This window comes from Myxine glutinosa, chromosome 2 (assembly GCF_964187855.1).
Source record: "Myxine glutinosa chromosome 2, kmMyxGlut1.1, whole genome shotgun sequence".
NCBI classification, from domain to species: Eukaryota; Metazoa; Chordata; class Myxini; order Myxiniformes; family Myxinidae; genus Myxine; species Myxine glutinosa.
Genome location: NC_136262.1, coordinates 89,902,530 through 89,926,668, shown reverse-complemented (window position 1 = coordinate 89,926,668; position 24,139 = coordinate 89,902,530). Strand labels below are relative to the sequence as shown.

At 42.8% G+C, this 24,139-nt stretch overlaps 1 protein-coding gene across 1 annotated transcript in view; it reads right to left on the bottom strand.

Moving 5' to 3' along the window:
- Window positions 1-23,258, bottom strand: part of LOC137421593 (very-long-chain enoyl-CoA reductase-like) — a 48,339-nt gene extending 25,081 nt beyond the window's left edge. Inside the window, exons 1-5 of the mRNA XM_068107801.2 lie at window positions 23,221-23,258; window positions 22,989-23,096; window positions 21,269-21,320; window positions 2,193-2,237; window positions 1,388-1,491 (exon numbers count right to left, since the gene is read on the bottom strand). Of these exons, the coding sequence (XP_067963902.1) occupies window positions 1,388-1,491; window positions 2,193-2,237; window positions 21,269-21,320; window positions 22,989-23,087 (300 nt within the window). The 5' untranslated portion in view covers window positions 23,088-23,096; window positions 23,221-23,258. The remainder of the gene's footprint in view (window positions 1-1,387; window positions 1,492-2,192; window positions 2,238-21,268; window positions 21,321-22,988; window positions 23,097-23,220) is intronic.
- Between the last annotated feature and the right edge of the window lie 881 nt (window positions 23,259-24,139).

The window sequence follows — 24,139 nt, the reverse complement described above, 5'->3', positions numbered from 1 at the left end:
CAAGTGGTAAGGATGTTGAATACATTACATCAGTCCATTCAGACTACCACCAGGGAGCTGCTGAAAAAATTCAGACTACCACCAGGGAGCTGCTGAAAAAATGCAGACTACCACCAGGGAGCTGCTGAAAAAATGCAGACTACCACCAGGGAGCTGCTGAAAAAATGCAGACTACCACCAGGGGGCTGCTGAAAAAATGCAGACTACCACCAGGGAGTTGCTGAAAAAATTCAGACTACCACCAGGGAGCTGCTGAAAAAAATGCAGACTACCACCAGGGAGCTGCTGAAAAAATTCAGACTACCACCAGGGAGCTGCTGAAAAAATGCAGACTACCACCAGGGAGCTGCTGAAAAAATTCAGACTACCACCAGGGAGCTGCTGAAAAAATGCAGACTACCACCAGGGAGCTGCTGCTAACGTCAGGATTTGTGGCCGAGTTGTCCCGTGAAGTCCACAAACTTGAGCACAAAAAAGATTAATGTGTTGTGTGGCCTAATGCATGACTGAATCATTGGGCCATTCTTTTTTGCTGAAGCCACCATGAAGTCTGACAATTATATTGATATGTAGGTGTACCTGCAATCTTGTACTCCCATAATTGGCAGACCTGCAACCAAAGGTCACTTACCAACATGGAGCTCCCCCATACTGGAGTCTGATAGTGTGTGATTACCTAAACACTTCATTGATCAATGGATTGGGCGTGACGGTCCGATACCATGGCCACCACGTTCGCCGGACATCACCCCCTCTGGATTTTTTTTTATGCCACCCCCCCCCCCCCCCCCCCTCAAAGGTGGCTGGAGGCATTGCATTTTCAGAATGTCCATCCGTCCGTATGTACATCCATCCGTATGGGCTAAATCTCGGTTTTCTCAGAAACCACGTGTCCGATTGAGACAAAACTTTCAGGGTAGGAGTGACACTCATGTGGATGTTTTTATGATACTTGTGACGTCATAGATCACATGTTATGGCAGCCATCTTGTTTTCTATGGGGTTAGGTGAAGGACCTGGTGTACCGAACGATGATTTCAGATATTGCGGATCTGATGAAGAGGATTTGGGCTGCAATGGAGACGAAATGTATGAATGCTGAAGCAAACCTAGAAGATCAAGTATCACCTCATGTTATGTGACAAGGGGTGCTCACAGAGACGTGTCCTGATGGTGATAAACGAGCTTGGCAAAACTTGACAATAAAACTTTGAGAAATGTCCTTTCACATGCAGCAAACCACATCATCATATCCCATTTCATTATTTTTTTATTATGGTTTGAATTTGGAACGGTAATTTGTGGACACACTGCACTTCCATCTTCTGTACTGTTGGGTACCAGGTCATTAATAACCAGCGTCAGGTTGTAGTTGAAGATGACATACTGTAGACCAGTTGATTTGTGGACCCAGGTCATACAAGTAGAAAATGGCTGTGGTGCCTACAGGAAGGTGCTGTAGCACATCACCATCTCTTACTGCCTGTCCACCTGTAAATGCAATATGATCTAAATACGTCTCAATAATCACGAGGTTCTTCAATCATGATTTGATGAAGAACAATCTCATATGAATCTCCAAAATCACTCTTCATCATTACGATATATTTATCATCCATGAATCTCTGATCACAATCTCCTGAACATAACCCGCATTATCACAGTTATCGCTTATGATATTGATTTTCATTAGGTCATCATTAACTACAATGACATTATCACGATCTCCATCATCACAACCTTCATCCGAATCCTCAGCATCATAATGTCCATTATCATGATGTCCAACATCATAACCTCCATTATTACAATATTTCTTATGACAATCCCCATCATTGAAATCTTTAGCACTTCAACATCCCCAATCATGATATGATGTGTATTTCCATCTAAGTATAACATTTTAAAGTTATGTTCCCTGTTTTGTGATGTCTTTTAAACATACAATTCTTTTTCCTGCTTCTACGTCATTCACGAAGGCTATTTCCCTAATCTGTACAACTATAGCTGAACTATTTTAATTTGGTTCATAAAATCGATGACATCTACGTACACTAAATGCACATTTTTATTTCCCGTTATATTCATATTCCACCACCAAGAAATACTCGTGCTTTTAGAAATGGATAATATTTATGCATTCACTATTTTATATCCGTGTTTTCATCCTTTCAGCTTTGATTGCCTCTTACCAGGATCCACTCGTAAGCTCTGCCTGGCTGGATACATCCCGGGGTCTACAAACAAACACAAATTGCCATTGTACCTGGAAGCATGATCCAATCCAATCACCTTTACCTCAGAAGTAAATATGATGGTGTACATGTCATAATGTCCATAATAATGATCCCCTTCATACTTTCCATATCTCTACCCACCCCATATCAGCTTCCCCTTAGTCGTGCCCCTCTGAGCTTCCCCTTCGTCCACACACCCCCAGCTCCCCCCCCCCCTGCCCATCTTCGCCCCCACCACATCCCCGCTCTTAGGTCCTTTTCAAAGATCTGCACCCTGCCAACAGCACTTCCTCCCGTGCCCCTTCTTAACCGTGTGGACCTCAAACATCAAAATAAAATGAACCACCACCATCTCTTCACCATCACTTATCTTCCCCCATCCCAAACCTTGATCTTTTCTACCCCCGCTAATTCACCCCAGATACACTTTTTTGAAATTCTAACTCCTTTCCTGGAAGTCCTTGCAGTGTCCATATGTTTTATACCTCTCCCACCTCCCCCCAAGCCCTCTCCCTGCCACAGTTCTCTCGATGTCCCCTCTCAAATGTTGTGTTTGTGTCCTTCCCCCTCTCTCCCCATCTTGTCTACCGCTACCCTTATTTTGTGTTTTATGTGTCGGTTTGACTTTTTGTGTGATTTTGTCGGAGAGTTATGTCGTAAGATGAGCAGTAAAATTACCTTTAAGTAATGTGTAGGTTGTGTTTGTACTATTTTCGGTTTTTGAATAATTCGCAATTAAGACGTCATGTCACTCCTTCGCTATTTACCAATCGTTGCACCAGTTGGTTTTCACATCTGATACAATATTTGACGATTGGAGCTCACAATCTCACCAATTGTACAGGTATTTGGGCTGAATCCTTTAAAACCTACCCTTATGAAGGGCGACAGACATCTGTAGAAACACAAACTGACATTGTACCCGTATGGGGTAGGGTAGATTGTACGTATATGGATCTACCTCGGAGATGGCGACAGGTGGTGGCTATAAGGTTTCGGCCCGATTAATCTTGGGATCTCGGAGGAGTAAGGTCACAAAACGCTAGCAAATCCCACCCATCGCATCGCTGAATAGTGAGGAAGTGGTGAGCATAGCCTTCCTCAAATAAATATGCTTATATGCTTACTTATAAGAATCGGTAATTTCTTAACATTTTCAGATGTCACTCCTGATTTCGACACTTATTTAGTCCATGAGATCCAATCCTCAAATCCGAAATCATAGTTTGATTGCAGTATACACTTTAATTAGTCCATGAGAATAGATCATGTTCCCAAGGCAGGGCCTTTTGAGTAGGCCGAATCAAAATGGCGGCTGAGACTCCGGTGAAGTTGAGCTGAGCAAGTATAAGCCTTTCATGAAGGCAAGCCATTGATTAATCTTCAAAAGAGGTGTTTAAATTTAGCCAAATACCCAGTTTTCATTAATGCACTCCATTGGCGTTCCCTTAGTAGCCCAGGAGCATTAGGTTAGGACCTAGAAGAAATTAGCAGAAAGCTGATTTTTTGCACAGAGCTTCAGAATACCATGTGGATGCCCACAATATAAAGTCCCACGAGTCCCACCTTGTGGCATTTTCAAAATTCAAGATGGCCGCCGGTTGGATGGAAAATACATAAATATGGATAACTTCTGCCTAGAACCTCATAAAAGTGTACTTTTCGTGGCTAAATATATGTTTTAGCACACTAGGATTTTAATAGAATATATTTCAGTGACCTCAGATATAATGATATGTAGATATAATCCAAGATGTCTGACAAAATTGCCGCTGCTGTAATGCAAAAAAACATCAAAATCATGATAAGTTTAATTTGCTATTATTTTATTTAATGCAAAATGTTTCACATTGTGACCACAAGGCCTGCAAGAGGTAAACAACACATGGGGATTTGACATTTAATTACAATACGACACAAAAGCAGACCAACTCTTTGATCCCAGTCATCCCAACCTGATTCTAGTGTTTTGGACAGTACCGTGTTAAGTGAATGTCACTTTTCTTATTCCTGACTTAAACACTGTTATCACCCTCTAAATCAATGTCCCGAGAGTTTTTGCAATTATGGCCATTACAAACAGTACACAAGAAAGTACACTCCAGACCAGACTTGTAGCAAGTGCATCGTTTTCACACCCCGCCTTGCATCCACAAGATATCATTTTCAGCACTTTCTCAGGGGCGACAGGCCTATCAGTCTCGATTGGAACAAGTAGTCCCTCTGTGTACTGCCACCTCCACTCAGTTGGCAGCAGTTCATTCCCCTGCCACTGCTGAACAGCATGGTATGCTCTGTAGCTGTGGAATTTGGTAGCTGCCGAAGTCGGTGGGAGTGATTCCAGCTTGAAACCAGATGACGTCAAAGATGTTCTATGGATTGATCGGAAGTACATGAGATATCGGTGTTTTTCCGTCTAACCGGCGAACATCTTGAATTTTGAAAATGCCACAAGGTGGGACTCGTGGGACTTTGTACTGTGGGTATCCACATGACATTCTGGAGCTCTGTGCAAAAAATCAGCTTTCTACTCATTTCTTCTAGGCTTCCCCTTCATTTTTGGCTAATGCTCCTGGGCTATAGTATGCATGCAACGTTTTGGGCCGCCAGGTGTCATGATTTTGGAGTTATGGAGGAGACACGCATACTGACACAGTGATACACACACACACACACACACACACGTACATACACACGTATACATACACACATATACATATACACATGTACACACACACACACACACACACATTCTCTTTTATTATAGACTCGATGAAAGCACCCGGCGTTGCCCGGGTTCATTTTTAATGAATTTAAGACTATAATTCAGCTTTTACTTGCGGCCGTAGAAGATTGACTACTATAATTCAGCTTTTACTCACGGCCGTAGAAGATTGACTACTATAATTCAGCTTTTACTCACGGCCGTAGAAGATTGACTACTATAATTCAGCTTTTACTCGTGGCCGTAGAGGATTGACTACTATAATTCAGCTTTTACTCATGGCCGTGGAAGATTGACTACTACAATTCAGCTTTTACTCATAGCCGTAGAGGATTGACTACTATAATCCAGCTTTTACTCGTGACCATAGAAGATTGACTACTATAATTCAGCTTTTACTCATGGCCGTAGAAGATTGACTACTATAATTCAGCTTTTACTCACGGCCGTAAAAGATTGACTACTATAATTCAGCTTTTACTCGTGGCCGTAGAAGATTGACTACTATAATTCAACTTTTACTCACGGCCGTAGAAGATTGACGACTATAATTCAGCTTTTACTCATAGCCGTAGAAGATTGACAACTATAATCCAGCTTTTACTCACGGCCGGAGAAGATTGACGACTATAATTCAGCTTTTACTCGTGGCCGTAGAAGATTGACTACTATAATTCAACTTTTACTCACAGCCGTAGAAGATTGACTACTATAATTCAACTTTTACTCACGGCCGTAGAAGATTGACTACTATAATTCAGCTTTTACTCGTGGCCGTAGAAGATTGACTACTATAATTCAGCTTTTACTCACGGCCGTAGAAGATTGACGACTATAATTTCAGCTTTTACTCACGGCCGTAGAAGATTGACTACTATAAATTCAGCTTTTACTCGCGGCCGTAGAAGATTGAATACTATAATTCAGCTTTTACTCATGGCCAAAGAAGATTGACTACTATAATTCAGCTTTTACTCACGGCCGTAGAAGATTGACTACTACAATTCAACTTTTACTCACGGCCGTAGAAGATTGACGACTATAATTCAGCTTTTACTCATAGCCGTAGAAGATTGACAACTATAATCCAGCTTTTACTCGTGGCCATAGAAGATTGACTACTATAATTCAGCTTTTACTCGTGGCCGTAGAAGATTGACTACTATAATTCAGCTTTTACTCACGGCCGTAGAAGATTGACTACTATAATTCAGCTTTTACTCACGGCCATATAAGATTGACTACTATAATTCAGCTTTTACTCGTGGCCGTAGAAGATTGACTACGAAAATTCAACTTTTACTCACGGCCGTAGAAGATTGACTACTATAATTCAGCTTTTACTCATAGCCGTAGAAGATTGACAACTATAATCCAGCTTTTACTCATGGCCATAGAAGATTGACTACTATAATTCAGCTTTTACTCGTGGCCGTAGAAGATTGACTACTATAATTCAGCTTTTACTCACGGCCGGAGAAGATTGACGACTATAATTCAGGTTTTACTCATGGCCGTAGAAGATTGACTTCTATAAATTCAGCTTTTACTCGCGGCCGTAGAAGATTGACGACTATAATTCAGCTTTTACTCACGGCCGTAGAAGATTGACTACTATAATTCAGCTTTTACTCATGGCCAAAGAAGATTGATTACTATAATTCAGCTTTTATTCACGGCCGTATAAGATTGACTACTATAATTCAGCTTTTACTCGTGGCCGTAGAAGATTGACTACTATAATTCAACTTTTACTCACGGCCGTAGAAGATTGACGACTATAATCCAGCTTTTACTCGTGGCCATATAAGATTGACTACTATAATTCAGCTTTTACTCGTGGCCATAGAAGATTGACTACTATAATTCAGCTTTTACTCACGGCCGGAGAAGATTGATGACTATAATTCAGCTTTTACTCACGGCCGTAGAAGATTGACGACTATAAATTCAGCTTTTACTCAAGGCCGTAGAAGATTGACTACTATAATTCAGCTTTTACTTATGGCCGTAGAAGATTGACTACTATAATTCAGCTTTTACTCATGGCCGAAGAAGATTGACTACTATAATTCAGCTTTTACTCATGGCCGGAGAAGATTGACTACTATAATTCAGCTTTTACTCACGGCCGTAGAAGATAGACTACTATAATATAGCTTTTACTCATGGCCGTAGAAGATTGACTGCTATAATTCAGCTTTTACTCGTAGCCGTAGAAGATTGACTACTATAATCCAGCTTTTACTTGTGGCCGTAGAAGATTGACCACTATAATCCAGCTATTACTCATAGCCGAAGAGGATTGACTCCTATAATTCAGCTTTTACTCGTAGCCGTAGAATTGACTACTACAATCCAGCTTTTTCTCGTGGCCGTAGAAGATTGACTACTATAATTCAGCTTTTACTCGTAGCCGTAGAAGATTGACTGCTATAATTCAGCTTTTACTCGTAGCCGTAGAAGATTGACTACTATAATCCAGCTTTTACTCGTAGCCGGAGAAGATTGACTACTATAATCCAGCTTTTACTCGTAGCCGTAGAAGATTGACTAGTATAATTCAGCTTTTACTCACGGCCGTAGAAGATTGACTACTATAATTCAGCTCACCTTTTAATTGCGAAATTGGCCCGGCCCGGCCGAAGCCGCCTTGACCGGCCTCGCCACCTAGCCTCGCATTCCCGGGGCCCGTCCCGACATTTTTGGTTCTTTTTGAATGAATTTACTACTATAATTCAGCTTTTACTCACGGCCGTAGACGATTGACTATTATAATTCAGCTCAGCTTTTAATTGTGAAATGGGCCCAGCCTGGCCGATGCTGCCTCGACCGGGCTCGCCATCTAGCCTTTATCCTTCCTGGGGCCCGTCCCGACATTTTTGGCTCTTCTTGAATGAATTTACTACCATAATTCAGCTTTTACTCGCAGCCATAGAAGATTGTCTACTATAATTCAGCTCAGCTTTTAATTGTGAAATGGGCCCAGCTCGGCGGAGGTGGGCCTCGACCGGCCTCGCCCCCTCGCCTATAACCTTCCCGGGATCCCGTCCCGACATTTTTGGTTCTTTTTGAATGAATTTACGACGATAATTCAGCTTTTACTCGCGGCCGTACAAGATTGATTACTATAATTCAGCTTTTACTCACGGCCGTAGAAGTTTGACTACTATAATTCAGCTCAGCTTTTAATGGCGAAATGGGCCCGGCCCGGCTGTGGTGGGCCTCGACCGGCCTCGCCACCTAGCCTATAACCTTCCCGGGGCCCGCTCCGACATTTTTGGTTCTTTAAAACATGAATTTACTGCCATAATTCAGCTTTTACTCGCGGCCGTAGAAGATTGATTACTATAATTTAGCTCGGCTTTTAATTGCGAAATGGGCCCAGCCCGGCCGATGAGGCCTCGACCGGCCTCGCCACCTAGCCTATAACCTTCCCGGGGCCCGTCCCGACATTTTTGCTTCTTTCTGAATGAATTGACGACTATAATTCAGCTTTTACTCGTGGCCGTAGAAGATTGACTACTATAATTCAGCTCAGCTTTTAATTGCGAAATGGGCCCAGCCCGGCCGATGAGGCCTCGACCGGCCTCGCCACCTAGCCTATAACCTTCCCGGGGCCCGTCCCGACGTTTTTGCTTCTTTTTGAATGAATTTACTATAATTCAGCTTTTACTCACGGCCGTAGAAGATTGACTACTATAATTCAGCTCAGCTTTTAATTGCGAAATGGGCTCAGCCCGGCCGATGCGGCCTTGGCCGGCCTCACCACCTAGCCTCTGACCTTCCTGGGGCCCGTCCCGACATTTTTGTTTCTTTTTGAATGAATTTACTACCATAATTCAGCTTTTACTCGCGGCCATAGAAGATTGTCTACTATAATTCAGCTCAGCTTTTAATTGTGAAATGGGCCCAGCTCGGCCGAGGTGGGCCTCGACCGGCCTCGCCACCTAGCCTATAACCTTCCCGGGGTCCCGTCCCGACATTTTTGGTTCTTTTTGAATGAATTGACTACTATAATTCAGCTTTCACTCGCGGCCGTAGAAGATTGACTACTCTAATTCAGCTCAGCTTTTAATTGTGAAATGGGCCCAGCCCGGCCGATGCGACCTCGACCGGCCTCACTACCTCGCCTCTGACCTTCCCGGGACCCGTCCCGACATTTTTGGTTCTTTTTGAATGAATTTACTACCATAATTCAGCTATTACCCGCGGCCGTAGAAGATTTACTGCTATAATTCATCTTTTACCCCGCGGCCGTAGACGATTGACTACTATAATTCAGCTCAGCTTTTAATTGCGAAATGGGCCAAGCCCGGCCGAAGCGGCCTCGACCAGCCTCGCCACCTCGCCTATAACCTTCCCGGGGCTCGTCCCGACATTTTTTGTATTCGAGATTTCCTCCTATCTTTCACCGTTCAGGAGATTAGCTTCCGCAGACAAACAAACAAAAACTTTCTTTTATAATATAGAGAGATTAATTTAATTAAATTTTTTTTTAATAGGATGGGTACATTACAAAGTCATAATCTCGACTTATATATTCTCCACCTGTCTGATTGTCATTCCTTTTCAGGTTTCCCTGTGGAGAGGGGCTTCATAATCAAATCGCCACCATTTTGTTCGCTCAGTACAGCTGAGGCTCCATCGGCCTCTGTTGTACATTTGAAGACTGAACAACGCGTCCTCTATCATTACATAAAAGTACCATTTTGAGTCAACAAATGTACATTACAATTTGCGGTGAGGAAATGAGATTAAATGTATGTTTTCTTCGGAGCGATCGTGGCAGCGTTCTATTATACACTCCCCAAAGAAGGTATACGTTCTCATAATGCAGAAGAAAGAAAATAGTGAAATCCTTCGTAAAAACAAATTTTTATTTTCGCCCGTATTTTCAAGGCTGAATCGTGTGCAAGTAGAGGATTTATAAACAAACTGTATTTCACATGTGCATGGACATGTAATTCACATATTACGTGAAGTAAATAAACCGGGAGTAAATAAATACTGCAGGGAGTTTCTTCTGTAGTGTAGCAGCATAGCAAACCTGTTGTGCATTTTGTGATACAAGCACCAAATTTGGCACAAATGTACATTAATATGTTGCGAACATTTTCAGATATTGGGCCACTTGAAATTCCGTAATTTTATTTTTCAAATTTTTTCAAATTTCGTAATTTCAAATTTTTCGGGTGACACCGTCACAATTTCGGTCTTCGAGGCCGGCCGATATAGTGGGGCGGCTTAGCCCAAATATTCAAAAGAATTGTGCATTTTGTGATACAAGCACCAAATTTGGCACAAATGTACATTAATATGTTGCGAACATTGTGTGGTCAGCAATGAAGACGAGAGTCTGAATTACATGTATGCAAAAGACCTTGTGAACCAGTGAAGCAAATACACGGGTAAGCATGAATTAAATCTAGGGCATGATATAATTTCCATGATGTTTACCTCTACACTCAATGGTGGAAGGAGGTAATGTTTTGATCCCAGCTTGTCTGTATGTCTGTTTGTCTGTTAGTCCACAAAATTCCAGACAAAGCTTGTAGTAGTGGTAGTTGTAGTGGTAGTGGTGATAACAGAAATTGTTATATAGAACTGAACTTATATTATTATTATATGCAGAAAATAACTTCATTTCTATATGCCCTGCAGTGGACAGGTTAATTGGTTTATGCACTGAAGGGGTCACCCTGGTGTGCACTGCTGTGTTCTGCCTCACTGAGTTGTTCAGGTATGATGTACTCAGCACAAGCTTCCGGTCGGCCCGGAGGTGGGGGTGCGGGGCCTGTCACGGAACGTCAAAACAAACGGCCTGCCGGGGCCGCCCAAAAGTCGGGCGTGAGGGGCGCGTCCACTAATGGAACGCCTCTCGCTTCCCAGATCGAGGGCCACGTGGTCAGGAGAACCTCGTCCCTTCCGGTCACACTTTGCCTATCGGCCGGCCTCGAAGACCGAAATTGTGACGGTGTCACCCGAAAAATTTGAAATTACGAAATTTGAAAAAATTTGAAAAAAAAATTACGGAATTTCAAGTGGCCCAATATCTGAAAATGTTCGCAACATATTAATGTACATTTGTGCCAAATTTGGTGCTTGTATCACAAAATGCACAATTCTTTTGAATATTTGGGCTAAGCCTCCCCACTACTGGTGAAACTCCCAAAATCTAGAATCACTGCTCATATCCCCTCATTTGTTCCCCTTTTTCCCCACCTGTGGAACCAACTTTCGCATTGTTTTCAATCTCATTCTTCCCGCCAGGTGTTCAAGACAGCTGTTCGATCACGACCATCTCAGATCATCCCCCATCCAAAACCATGATATTTTCTCACCCACAAAACCATGATCTTTTCTCGCCCACAAAACCATGATCTTTTCTCGCCCACAAAACCATGATCTTTTCTCGCCCACAAAACCATGATCTTTTCTCGCCCACAAAACCATGATCTTTTCTCGCCCACGAGACCATGATCTTTTCTCACGCACATAACCATGATCTTTTCTCGCCCACAAAACCATGATCTTTTCTCGCCCACAAAACCATGATCTTTTCTCGCCCACAAAACCATGATCTTTTCTCGCCCACAAAACCATGATCTTTTCTCGCCCACAAAACCATGATCTTTTCTCGCCCACAAAACCATGATCTTTTCTCACGCACATAACCATGATCTTTTCTCGCCCACAAAACCATGATCTTTTCTCGCCCACAAAACCATGATCTTTTCTCGCCCACAAAACCATGATCTTTTCTCGCCCACGAAACCATGATCTTTTCTCGCCCACGAAACCATGATCTTTTCTCGCCCACAAAACCATGATCTTTTCTCACGCACATAACCATGATCTTTTCTCGCCCACAAAACCATGATCTTTTCTCGCCCACAAAACCATGATCTTTTCTCGCCCACGAAACCATGATCTTTTCTCGCCCACGAAACCATGATCTTTTCTCGCCCACAAAACCATGATCTTTTCTCGCCCACAAACAATGATCTTTTCTCGCCCACAAAACCATGATCTTTTCTCGCCCACAAAACCATGATCTTTTCTCGCCCACAAAACCATGATCTTTTCTCGCCCACAAAACCATGATCTTTTCTCGCCCACAAAACCATGATCTTTTCTCGCCCACAAAACCATGATCTTTTCTCGCCCACAAAACCATGATCTTTTCTCGCCCACACAACCATGATCTTTTCTCGCCCACGAAACCATGATCTTTTCTCGCCCACGAAACCATGATCTTTTCTCGCCCACGAAACCATGATCTTTTCTCGCCCACGAAACCATGATCTTTTCTCGCCCACAAAACCATGATCTTTTCTCGCCCACAAACCATGATCTTTTGTCACCCACAAAACCATGATCTTTTCTCGCCCACAAAACCATGATCTTTTCTCGCCCACAAAACCATGATCTTTTCTCGCCCACAAAACCATGATCTTTTCTCGCCCACAAAACCATGATCTTTTCTCGCCCACAAAACCATGATCTTTTCTCGCCCACAAAACCATGATCTTTTCTCGCCCACAAAACCATGATCTTTTCTCGCCCACAAAACCATGATCTTTTCTCGCCCACAAAACCATGATCTTTTCTCGCCCACAAAACCATGATCTTTTCTCGCCCACAAAACCATGATCTTTTCTCGCCCACACAACCATGATCTTTTCTCGCCCACGAAACCATGATCTTTTCTCGCCCACAAAACCATGATCTTCTCTCGCCCACAAAACCATGATTTTTTCTCGCCCACAAAACCATGATCTTCTCTCGCCCACAAAACCATGATCTTTTCTCGCCCACAAAACCATGATCTTTTCTCGCCCACAAAACCATGATCTTTTCTCACCCACAAAACCATGATCTTTTCTCACCCACAAAACCATGATCTTTTCTCGCCCACAAAACCATGATCTTTTCTCGCCCACAAAACCATGATCTTCTCTCGCCCACAAAACCATGATCTTTTCTCGCCCACAAAACCATGATCTTTTCTCGCCCACAAAACCATGATCTTTTCTCGCCCACAAAACCATGATCTTTTCTCGCCCACAAAACCATGATCTTTTCTCGCCCACAAAACCATTATCTTTTATCGCCCACAAAACCATGATCTTCTCTCGCCCACAAAACCATGATCTTCTCTCGCCCACAAAACCATGATCTTTTCTCGCCCACAAAACCATGATCTTTTCTCGCCCACAAAACCATTATCTTTTCTCACCCACAAAACCATTATCTTTTCTCGCCCACAAAACCATGATCTTTTCTCGCCCACAAAACCATGATCTTTTCTCGCCCACGAAACCATGATCTTTTCTCACGCACATAACCATGATCTTTTCTCGCCCACAAAACCATGATCTTTTCTCGCCCACAAAACCATGATCTTTTCTCGCCCACAAAACCATGATCTTTTCTCGCCCACAAAACCATGATCTTTTCTCGCCCACAAAACCATGATCTTTTCTCACGCACATAACCATGATCTTTTCTCGCCCACAAAACCATGATCTTTTCTCGCCCACAAAACCATGATCTTTTCTCGCCCACAAAACCATGATCTTTTCTCGCCCACGAAACCATGATCTTTTCTCGCCCACGAAACCATGATCTTTTCTCGCCCACAAAACCATGATCTTTTCTCACGCACATAACCATGATCTTTTCTCGCCCACAAAACCATGATCTTTTCTCGCCCACGAAACCATGATCTTTTCTCGCCCACGAAACCATGATCTTTTCTCGCCCACGAAACCATGATCTTTTCTCGCCCACAAAACCTTGATCTTTTCTCGCCCACAAACCATGATCTTTTCTCGCCCACAAAACCATGATCTTTTCTCGCCCACAAAACCATGATCTTTTCTCGCCCACAAAACCATGATCTTTTCTCGCCCACAAAACCATGATCTTTTCTCGCCCACAAAACCATGATCTTTTCTCGCCCACAAAACCATGATCTTTTCTCGCCCACAAAACCATGATCTTTTCTCGCCCACACAACCATGATCTTTTCTCGCCCACAAAACCATGATCTTTTCTCGCCCACGAAACCATGATCTTTTCTCGCCCACGAAACCATGATCTTTTCTCGCCCACAAAACCATGATCTTTTCTCGCCCACAAACCATGATCTTTTCTCGCCCACAAAACCATGATCTTTTCTCGCCCACGAAACCATGATCTTTTCTCGCCCACGAAACCATGATCTTTTCTCGCCCACGAAACCATGATCTTTTCTCGCCCACAAAACCATGATCTTTTCTCGCCCACAAAACCATGATCTTTTCTCGCCCACACAACCATGATCTTTTCTCGCCCACAAAACCATGATCTTTTCTCGCCCACGAAACCATGATCTTTTCTCGCCCACAAAACCATGATCTTTTCTCGCCCACGAAACCATGATCTTTTCTCGCCCACGAAACCATGATCTTTTCTCGCCCACAAAACCATGATCTTTTCTCACCCACAAAACCATGATCTTTTCTCACGCACATAACCATGATCTTTTCTCGCCCACAAAACCATGATCTTTTCTCGCCCACAAAACCATGATCTTTTCTCGCCCACAAAACCATGATCTTTTCTCGCCCACGAAACCATGATCTTTTCTCGCCCACAAAACCATGATCTTTTCTCGCCCACGAAACCATGATCTTTTCTCGCCCACGAAACCATGATCTTTTCTCGCCCACAAAACCATGATCTTTTCTCGCCCACAAACCATGATCTTTTCTCGCCCACAAAACCATGATCTTTTCTCGCCCACAAAACCATGATCTTTTCTCGCCCACAAAACCATGATCTTTTCTCGCCCACAAACCATGATCTTTTCTCGCCCACAAAACCATGATCTTTTCTCGCCCACGAAACCATGATCTTTTCTCGCCCACACAACCATGATCTTTTCTCGCCCACGAAACCATGATCTTTTCTCGCCCACAAAACCATGATCTTTTCTCGCCCACGAAACCATGATCTTTTCTCGCCCACGAAACCATGATCTTTGCTCGCCCACGAAACCATGATCTATTCTCGCCCACAAAACCATGATCTTTTCTCGCCCACAAACCATGATCTTTTCTCGCCCACAAAACCATGATCTTTTCTCGCCCACAAAACCATGATCTTTTCTCGCCCACAAAACCATGATCTTTTCTCGCCCACAAAACCATGATCTTTTCTCGCCCACAAAACCATGATCTTTTCTCGCCCACAAAACCATGATCTTTTCTCGCCCACAAAACCATGATCTTTTCTCGCCCACAAAACCATGATCTTTTCTCACCCACAAAACCATGATCTTTTCTCGCCCACACAACCATGATCTTTTCTCGCCCACACAACCATGATCTTTTCTCGCCCACAAAACCATGATCTTCTCTCGCCCACAAAACCATGATTTTTTCTCGCCCAAAAAACCATGATCTTCTCTCGCCCACAAAACCATGATCTTTTCTCGCCCACAAAACCATGTTCTTTTCTCGCCCACAAAACCATGATCTTTTCTCACCCACAAAACCATGATCTTTTCTCACCCACAAAACCATGATCTTTTCTCGCCCACAAAACCATGTTCTTTTCTCGCCCACAAAACCATGATCTTTTCTCACCCACAAAACCATGATCTTTTCTCACCCACAAAACCATGATCTTTTCTCGCCCACAAAACCATGATCTTTTCTCGCCCACAAAACCATGATCTTCTCTCGCCCACAAAACCATGATCTTTTCTCACCCACGAAACCATGATCTTTTCTCGCCCACAAAACCATGATCTTTTCTCGCCCACGAAACCATGATCTTTTCTCGCCCACAAAACCATGATCTTTTCTCGCCCACAAAACCATGATCTTTTCTCGCCCACACAACCATGATCTTTTCTCGCCCACGAAACCATGATCTTTTCTCGCCCACGAAACCATGATCTTTTCTCGCCCACAAAACCATGATCTTTTCTCGCCCACGAAACCATGATCTTTTCTCGCCCACGAAACCATGATCTTTTCTCGCCCACAAAACCATGATCTTTTCTCACCCACAAAACCATGATCTTTTCTCACGCACATAACCATGATCTTTTCTCGCCCACAAAACCATGATCTTTTCTCGCCCACAAAACCATGATCTTTTCTCGCCCACAAAACCATGATCTTTTCTCGCCCACGAAACCATGATCTTTTCTCGCCCACAAAACCATGATCTTTTCTCGCCCACGAAACCATGATCTTTTCTCGCCCACGAAACCATGATCTTTTCTCGCCCACAAAACCATGATCTTTTCTCGCCCACAAACCATGATCTTTTCTCGCCCACAAAACCATGATCTTTTCTCGCCCACAAAACCATGATCTTTTCTCGCCCACAAAACCATGATCTTTTCTCGCCCACAAACCATGATCTTTTCTCGCCCACAAAACCATGATCTTTTCTCGCCCACGAAACCATGATCTTTTCTCGCCCACACAACCATGATCTTTTCTCGCCCACGAAACCATGATCTTTTCTCGCCCACGAAACCATGATCTTTTCTCGCCCACGAAACCATGATCTTTTCTCGCCCACGAAACCATGATCTTTTCTCGCCCACGAAACCATGATCTTTTCTCGCCCACAAAACCATGATCTTTTCTCGCCCACAAACCATGATCTTTTCTCGCCCACAAAACCATGATCTTTTCTCGCCCACAAAACCATGATCTTTTCTCGCCCACAAAACCATGATCTTTTCTCGCCCACAAAACCATGATCTTTTCTCGCCCACAAAACCATGATCTTTTCTCGCCCACAAAACCATGATCTTTTCTCGCCCACAAAACCATGATCTTTTCTCGCCCACAAAACCATGATCTTTTCTCACCCACAAAACCATGATCTTTTCTCGCCCACACAACCATGATCTTTTCTCGCCCACACAACCATGATCTTTTCTCGCCCACAAAACCATGATCTTCTCTCGCCCACAAAACCATGATCTTCTCTCGCCCACAAAACCATGATTTTTTCTCGCCCAAAAAACCATGATCTTCTCTCGCCCACAAAACCATGATCTTTTCTCGCCCACAAAACCATGTTCTTTTCTCGCCCACAAAACCATGATCTTTTCTCACCCACAAAACCATGATCTTTTCTCACCCACAAAACCATGATCTTTTCTCGCCCACAAAACCATGTTCTTTTCTCGCCCACAAAACCATGATCTTTTCTCACCCACAAAACCATGATCTTTTCTCACCCACAAAACCATGATCTTTTCTCGCCCACAAAACCATGATCTTTTCTCGCCCACAAAACCATGATCTTCTCTCGCCCACAAAACCATGATCTTTTCTCACGCACATAACCATGATCTTTTCTCGCCCACAAAACCATGATCTTTTCTCGCCCACAAAACCATGATCTTTTCTCGCCCACGAAACCATGATCTTTTCTCGCCCACGAAACCATGATCTTTTCTCGCCCACAAAACCTTGATCTTTTCTCGCCCACAAACCATGATCTTTTCTCGCCCACAAAACCATGATCTTTTCTCGCCCACAAAACCATGATCTTTTCTCGCCCACAAAACCATGATCTTTTCTCGCCCACAAAACCATGATCTTTTCTCGCCCACAAAACCATGATCTTTTCTCGCCCACAAAACCATGATCTTTTCTCGCCCACAAAACCATGATCTTTTCTCGCCCACACAACCATGATCTTTTCTCGCCCACAAAACCATGATCTTTTCTCGCCCACGAAACCATGATCTTTTCTCGCCCACGAAACCATGATCTTTTCTCGCCCACAAAACCATGATCTTTTCTCGCCCACAAACCATGATCTTTTCTCGCCCACAAAACCATGATCTTTTCTCGCCCACGAAACCATGATCTTTTCTCGCCCACGAAACCATGATCTTTTCTCGCCCACGAAACCATGATCTTTTCTCGCCCACGAAACCATGATCTTTTCTCGCCCACAAAACCATGATCTTTTCTCACCCACAAAACCATGATCTTTTCTCGCCCACACAACCATGATCTTTTCTCGCCCACAAAACCATGATCTTTTCTCGCCCACGAAACCATGATCTTTTCTCGCCCACAAAACCATGATCTTTTCTCGCCCACGAAACCATGATCTTTTCTCGCCCACGAAACCATGATCTTTTCTCGCCCACAAAACCATGATCTTTTCTCACCCACAAAACCATGATCTTTTCTCACGCACATAACCATGATCTTTTCTCGCCCACAAAACCATGATCTTTTCTCGCCCACAAAACCATGATCTTTTCTCGCCCACAAAACCATGATCTTTTCTCGCCCACGAAACCATGATCTTTTCTCGCCCACAAAACCATGATCTTTTCTCGCCCACGAAACCATGATCTTTTCTCGCCCACGAAACCATGATCTTTTCTCGCCCACAAAACCATGATCTTTTCTCGCCCACAAACCATGATCTTTTCTCGCCCACAAAACCATGATCTTTTCTCGCCCACAAAACCATGATCTTTTCTCGCCCACAAAACCATGATCTTTTCTCGCCCACAAACCATGATCTTTTCTCGCCCACAAAACCATGATCTTTTCTCGCCCACGAAACCATGATCTTTTCTCGCCCACACAACCATGATCTTTTCTCGCCCACGAAACCATGATCTTTTCTCGCCCACGAAACCATGATCTTTTCTCGCCCACGAAACCATGATCTTTTCTCGCCCACGAAACCATGATCTTTTCTCGCCCACGAAACCATGATCTTTTCTCGCCCACAAAACCATGATCTTTTCTCGCCCACAAACCATGATCTTTTCTCGCCCACAAAACCATGATCTTTTCTCGCCCACAAAACCATGATCTTTTCTCGCCCACAAAACCATGATCTTTTCTCGCCCACAAAACCATGATCTTTTCTCGCCCACAAAACCATGATCTTTTCTCGCCCACAAAACCATGATCTTTTCTCGCCCACAAAACCATGATCTTTTCTCGCCCACAAAACCATGATCTTTTCTCACCCACAAAACCATGATCTTTTCTCGCCCACACAACCATGATCTTTTCTCGCCCACACAACCATGATCTTTTCTCGCCCACAAAACCATGATCTTCTCTCGCCCACAAAACCATGATTTTTTCTCGCCCAAAAAACCATGATCTTCTCTCGCCCACAAAACCATGATCTTTTCTCGCCCACAAAACCATGTTCTTTTCTCGCCCACAAAACCATGATCTTTTCTCACCCACAAAACCATGATCTTTTCTCACCCACAAAACCATGATCTTTTCTCGCCCACAAAACCATGATCTTTTCTCGCCCACAAAACCATGATCTTCTCTCGCCCACAAAACCATGATCTTTTCTCGCCCACAAAACCATGATCTTTTCTCGCCCACAAAACCATGATCTTTTCTCACCCACAAAACCATTATCTTTTCTCGCCCACAAAACCATGATCTTTTCTCGCCCACAAAACCATTATCTTTTCTCGCCCACAAAACCATGATGTTTTCTCGCCCACGAAACCATGATCTTTTCTCGCCCACAAAACCATGATCTTTTCTCACCCACAAAACCATTATCTTTTCTCGCCCACAAAACCATTATCTTTTCTCGCCCACAAAACCATGATCTTTTCTCGCCCACAAAACCATGATCTTTTCTCACCCACAAAACCATTATCTTTTCTCGCCCACAAAACCATGATCTTTTCTCGCCCACAAAACCATGATCTTTTCTCACCCACAAAACCATGATCTTTTCTCGCCCACAAAACCATGATCTTTTCTCGCCCACAAAACCATGATCTTTTCTCGCCCACAAAACCATGATCTTTTCTCACCCACAAAACCATGATCTTTTCTCGCCCACAAAACCATGATCTTTTCTCGCCCACAAAACCATGATCTTTTCTCACCCACAAAACCATTATCTTTTCTCGCCCACAAAACCATTATCTTTTCTCGCCCACAAAACCATGATCTTTTCTCGCCCACAAAACCATGATCTTTTCTCGCCCACAAAACCATGATCTTTTCTCGCCCACAAAACCATGATCTTTTCTCACCCACAAAACCATTATCTTTTCTCGCCCACTAAACCATGATCTTTTCTCGCCCACGAAACCATTATCTTTTCTCGCCCACAAAACCATGATCTTTTCTCGCCCACGAAACCATGATCTTTTCTCGCCCACAAAACCATGATCTTTTCTCACCCACAAAACCATTATCTTTTCTCGCCCACAAAACCATTATCTTTTCTCGCCCACAAAACCATGATCTTTTCTCGCCCACAAAACCATGATATTTTCTCACCCACAAAACCATTATCTTTTCTCGCCCACAAAACCATGATCTTTTCTCGCCCACAAAACCATGATCTTTTCTCGCCCACAAAACCATGATCTTTTCTCGCCCACAAAACCATGATCTTTTCTCACCCACAAAACCATGATCTTTTCTCACCCACAAAACCATTATCTTTTCTCGCCCACATAACCATGATCTTTTCTCGCCCACAAAACCATGATCTTTTCTCACCCACAAAACCATTATCTTTTCTCGCCCACAAAACCATGATCTTTTCTCGCCCACAAAACCATGATCTTTTCTCACCCACAAAACCATTATCTTTTCTCGCCCACAAAACCATGATCTTTTCTCGCCCACAAAACCATGATCTTTTCTCACCCACAAAACCATGATCTTTTCTCGCCCACAAAACCATGATCTTTTCTCGCCCTCAAAACCATGATCTTTTCTCGCCCACAAAACCATGATCTTTTCTCACCCACAAAACCATTATCTTTTCTCGCCCACCTCTTTCCAAAGTTTTTCCTTGCTTCTGTATCCATCTTATCCACCCTGTGTGTCCTCTAGCCTTCCTTCTTCCCCACATCCCTTATTTGTCCAAATCTCCCTCTATTTTATCTCTCAAACCTGCTGTTGGTGTTTTTCGCCCCTCTCTTTCTGCTGTTCCTTTTGTTTTGTTACGACCTGATCTGTTCTCCGTTGTCGCTCCTGCATGAGCCTCGACTTTGTATTTTATTTTTAAAAATCACCAAGCAGCCATGCTGAGAATGTTGGAAGGATCGTTCCTCAGAGTCAGTGTTGAAAGTACCAATTCAAGAGATACAAACCTTTCCCACAGACATTACTCGTTAACCCTTGGGAATGCTGTTGAATGGTGCAGAATCTAATGTCGTGTACCTGGTATCCGAAACACAACTGAGTTATTTAAACCAGCAAGGTAATTTGAATAAAATTCCACTCTGGAGGTTGTACAGACTCACACAACTTGTGGAACATTGCCTTGAGTTCTCCAACAGTGAGAGTTGGGTCAACCTGGAATGACAATTTTCATCAAATTTCACTACATGCTCATTGCTTTCCCAGTAAAATTACCATTACTGACAATTCAGTATTTCCTTCAATTATTATATAACTCAAGATGAAGCATATTCTCTCTCAACTGAAGTTTACCTTTAGTTGAACGGGTCCATCTATTTATTACATACTAGCAGAAGTATGTAGCGTTGCCCAGTGCTGTTCTAATCCTGTTGACATTTTGAAGAAATCAATTTGGGGTTTTTTTCCCCTATTTTTATGTTTACCCAAAACACTTCCCTACACCCACTAAGGAATGGGGTAGTGGATCATTTAATATTACCATTCACACGGCTACACAAGCTTAGCCACTATAGAGCGATTAAAAAGAAATCCCCAAAAATCAAACTTTTTCACTTTTTTTTGAAAAAAAAAACATTCACAGGCTCTCACTGATGAACCTCTGAAAGTTTGATTTAGATCCGTTCAGCCATCTGAGAAAAATAGTGACATACAAACAGACAGACAGACAAATGGTTCTCTAATACCAGGGTAGGCCATTTATCTATTCCCAGGTTTGAACCCCTGTAATTTTGTTGCTAAGAAACGAAATCTAACAAAATATTTACAGGATTCTAGGTACATATTTCAAGTTTTTACGGTAAGATGTTTTTGAATTCAAAAGTGTACAAAAATTAGTTATGAATTTTGATGTGATTTCCACCCTTTTCGAGCAGTGTTGTGCATCCTTTCGTGATGCCCCCAAGACCAATTTTTGGCGCAATCCGACTGTAATTTGTCCAAAAAGATGTTTAAATCCGCCCTTTCGGATCTTGACTGTTTTCTGGTTGAGTTGCATAAACCTTGCCCTTAATAAACCCCGCAGGAAGAAATTGTACGGCGTGAGGTCGGCGAACGAGGGGGCCAGGGCATATTGGGTGAACCGCGACCCATCCACTGGTCGGGAAAGTCTCGTTGAGCCATTCACAGACCTGGAGACCCCAGTAGTGGGCACAACTCAACCAGCGAACATGCAAGACCTGAAAAAGCGTATTCAAGCAGCTTTTGGAGAAGTTACAATCAGAATGCGACAGAAAATGGTCTTGGAGTATCGCGAAAGGATGCACGCACTGCTTGAAAATGATGGAAATCACATCAAAACCCATAAATAGTGTTGTACACTTCCTCATTCAATACCCCAAAAACTTGAAATGTGTACCTACATCCTGTCAATATTTGGTTTGTTTTCGTTTCTGAGCAACAGAATTACGTTGGTTCAAAACCTGGAATAGATAAATGGCCCACCCTGTAGTATGGACGCTAAGGGAAAACAAGGGCGGGGAAGATGAGGAAGGTGAAGTGCAAATTGAGAAAACAAGAAAGAGAATGGAGGATGACAGGAGAGAAAAACGACAGAGGGTAGTGGGGAAAGCCATATTTGAGTACGTAATAGATAGATAGCCGCAGAGTGCTGCACTGGCTTGGTTTGGCAAACCCATAAAATATTTTCACAATGTTCTCCGAACTTTAAATGACTATCTTGAGTTTGTTTTGAGTTCTGGGGAACCTTTTCAAAAGGGATAAAAGGATTCTTTAAAATAAAAAAGAAGAAATTGTGCAGATTCGAGCCCAAGTGCCACGTATTAAAGTAGGCCTACTCCAGAATGTCAAAGATGAAAGAAGCACCTTGTCCAGGAAGCAGAGTTTTTCTCGTGTTTCTCCATCAAGAACCTCAACCTCAAAAGTGGTGCTTCCCTTTACCCCACGTCGTCCTCGATCAGACATCGCCGCAACCTGAACACAAACACCATCATCAATTGTAACGCATGTTGAAGTCCAACTACACTCATCGTTTGCAGAGGTTCGAGGAATTGCGTTAGAATTGGAGTTGAAAAAGAGGAAGCTCCTCGAGACTCACCGTGTCCTGCGAACAGGCGGTGATGGAAGAGGACAGCTGCGTCCAGTGGGATATGGTGGTGGTGGTGTGGCATTTCAACCGAGCGAACCAATCCTATAAGAGGCGAAGCCAGAAGGAGCGACTCCTTTTTATACAGCTTCCCTCTACCCAGCACACCACTCAGATACAAGCATCCCTCCATTTACACAATATGTATAACATTCGAAACAAGTTGTACATAAAGCGAAATTCCGAATATCGAACAATGTTTCCCATTGACTTCAATTATATAATTAGAGATGCTTACAGAAAATGTTTCAGAATGTAGCAAACCTTCTTTAAACATGTTTATAGAAACTTGACAGTAAATATAAAATATAAATTATAACTAGCAGGTACCTGTATAAATTACCTGTAATGTAAAGTGTGAGTTCAACAATATTACCGGTATACAAACAACAATATTACCGGTATACAAACAACAATATTACCAGTATACAAACAACAATATTACCGGTATACAAACAACAATATTACCGGTTTACAAACAACAATATTACCGGTATGCAAACAACAATATTACCGGTATACAAACAACAATATTACCGGTATACAAACAACAATATTACCGGTATACAAACAACAATATTATCGGTATACAAACAACAATATTACCGGTATGCAAACAACAATATTACCGGTATGCAAACAACAATATTACCGGTATGCAAACAACAATATTACCGGTATGCAAACAACAATATTACCGGTATGCAAACAACAATATTACCGGTATGCAAACAACAATATTATCGGTATACAAACAACAATATTACCGGTATGCAAACAACAATATTACCGGTATACAAACAACAATATTACCGGTATGCAAACAACAATATTACCGGTATACAAACAACAATATTATCGGTATACAAAC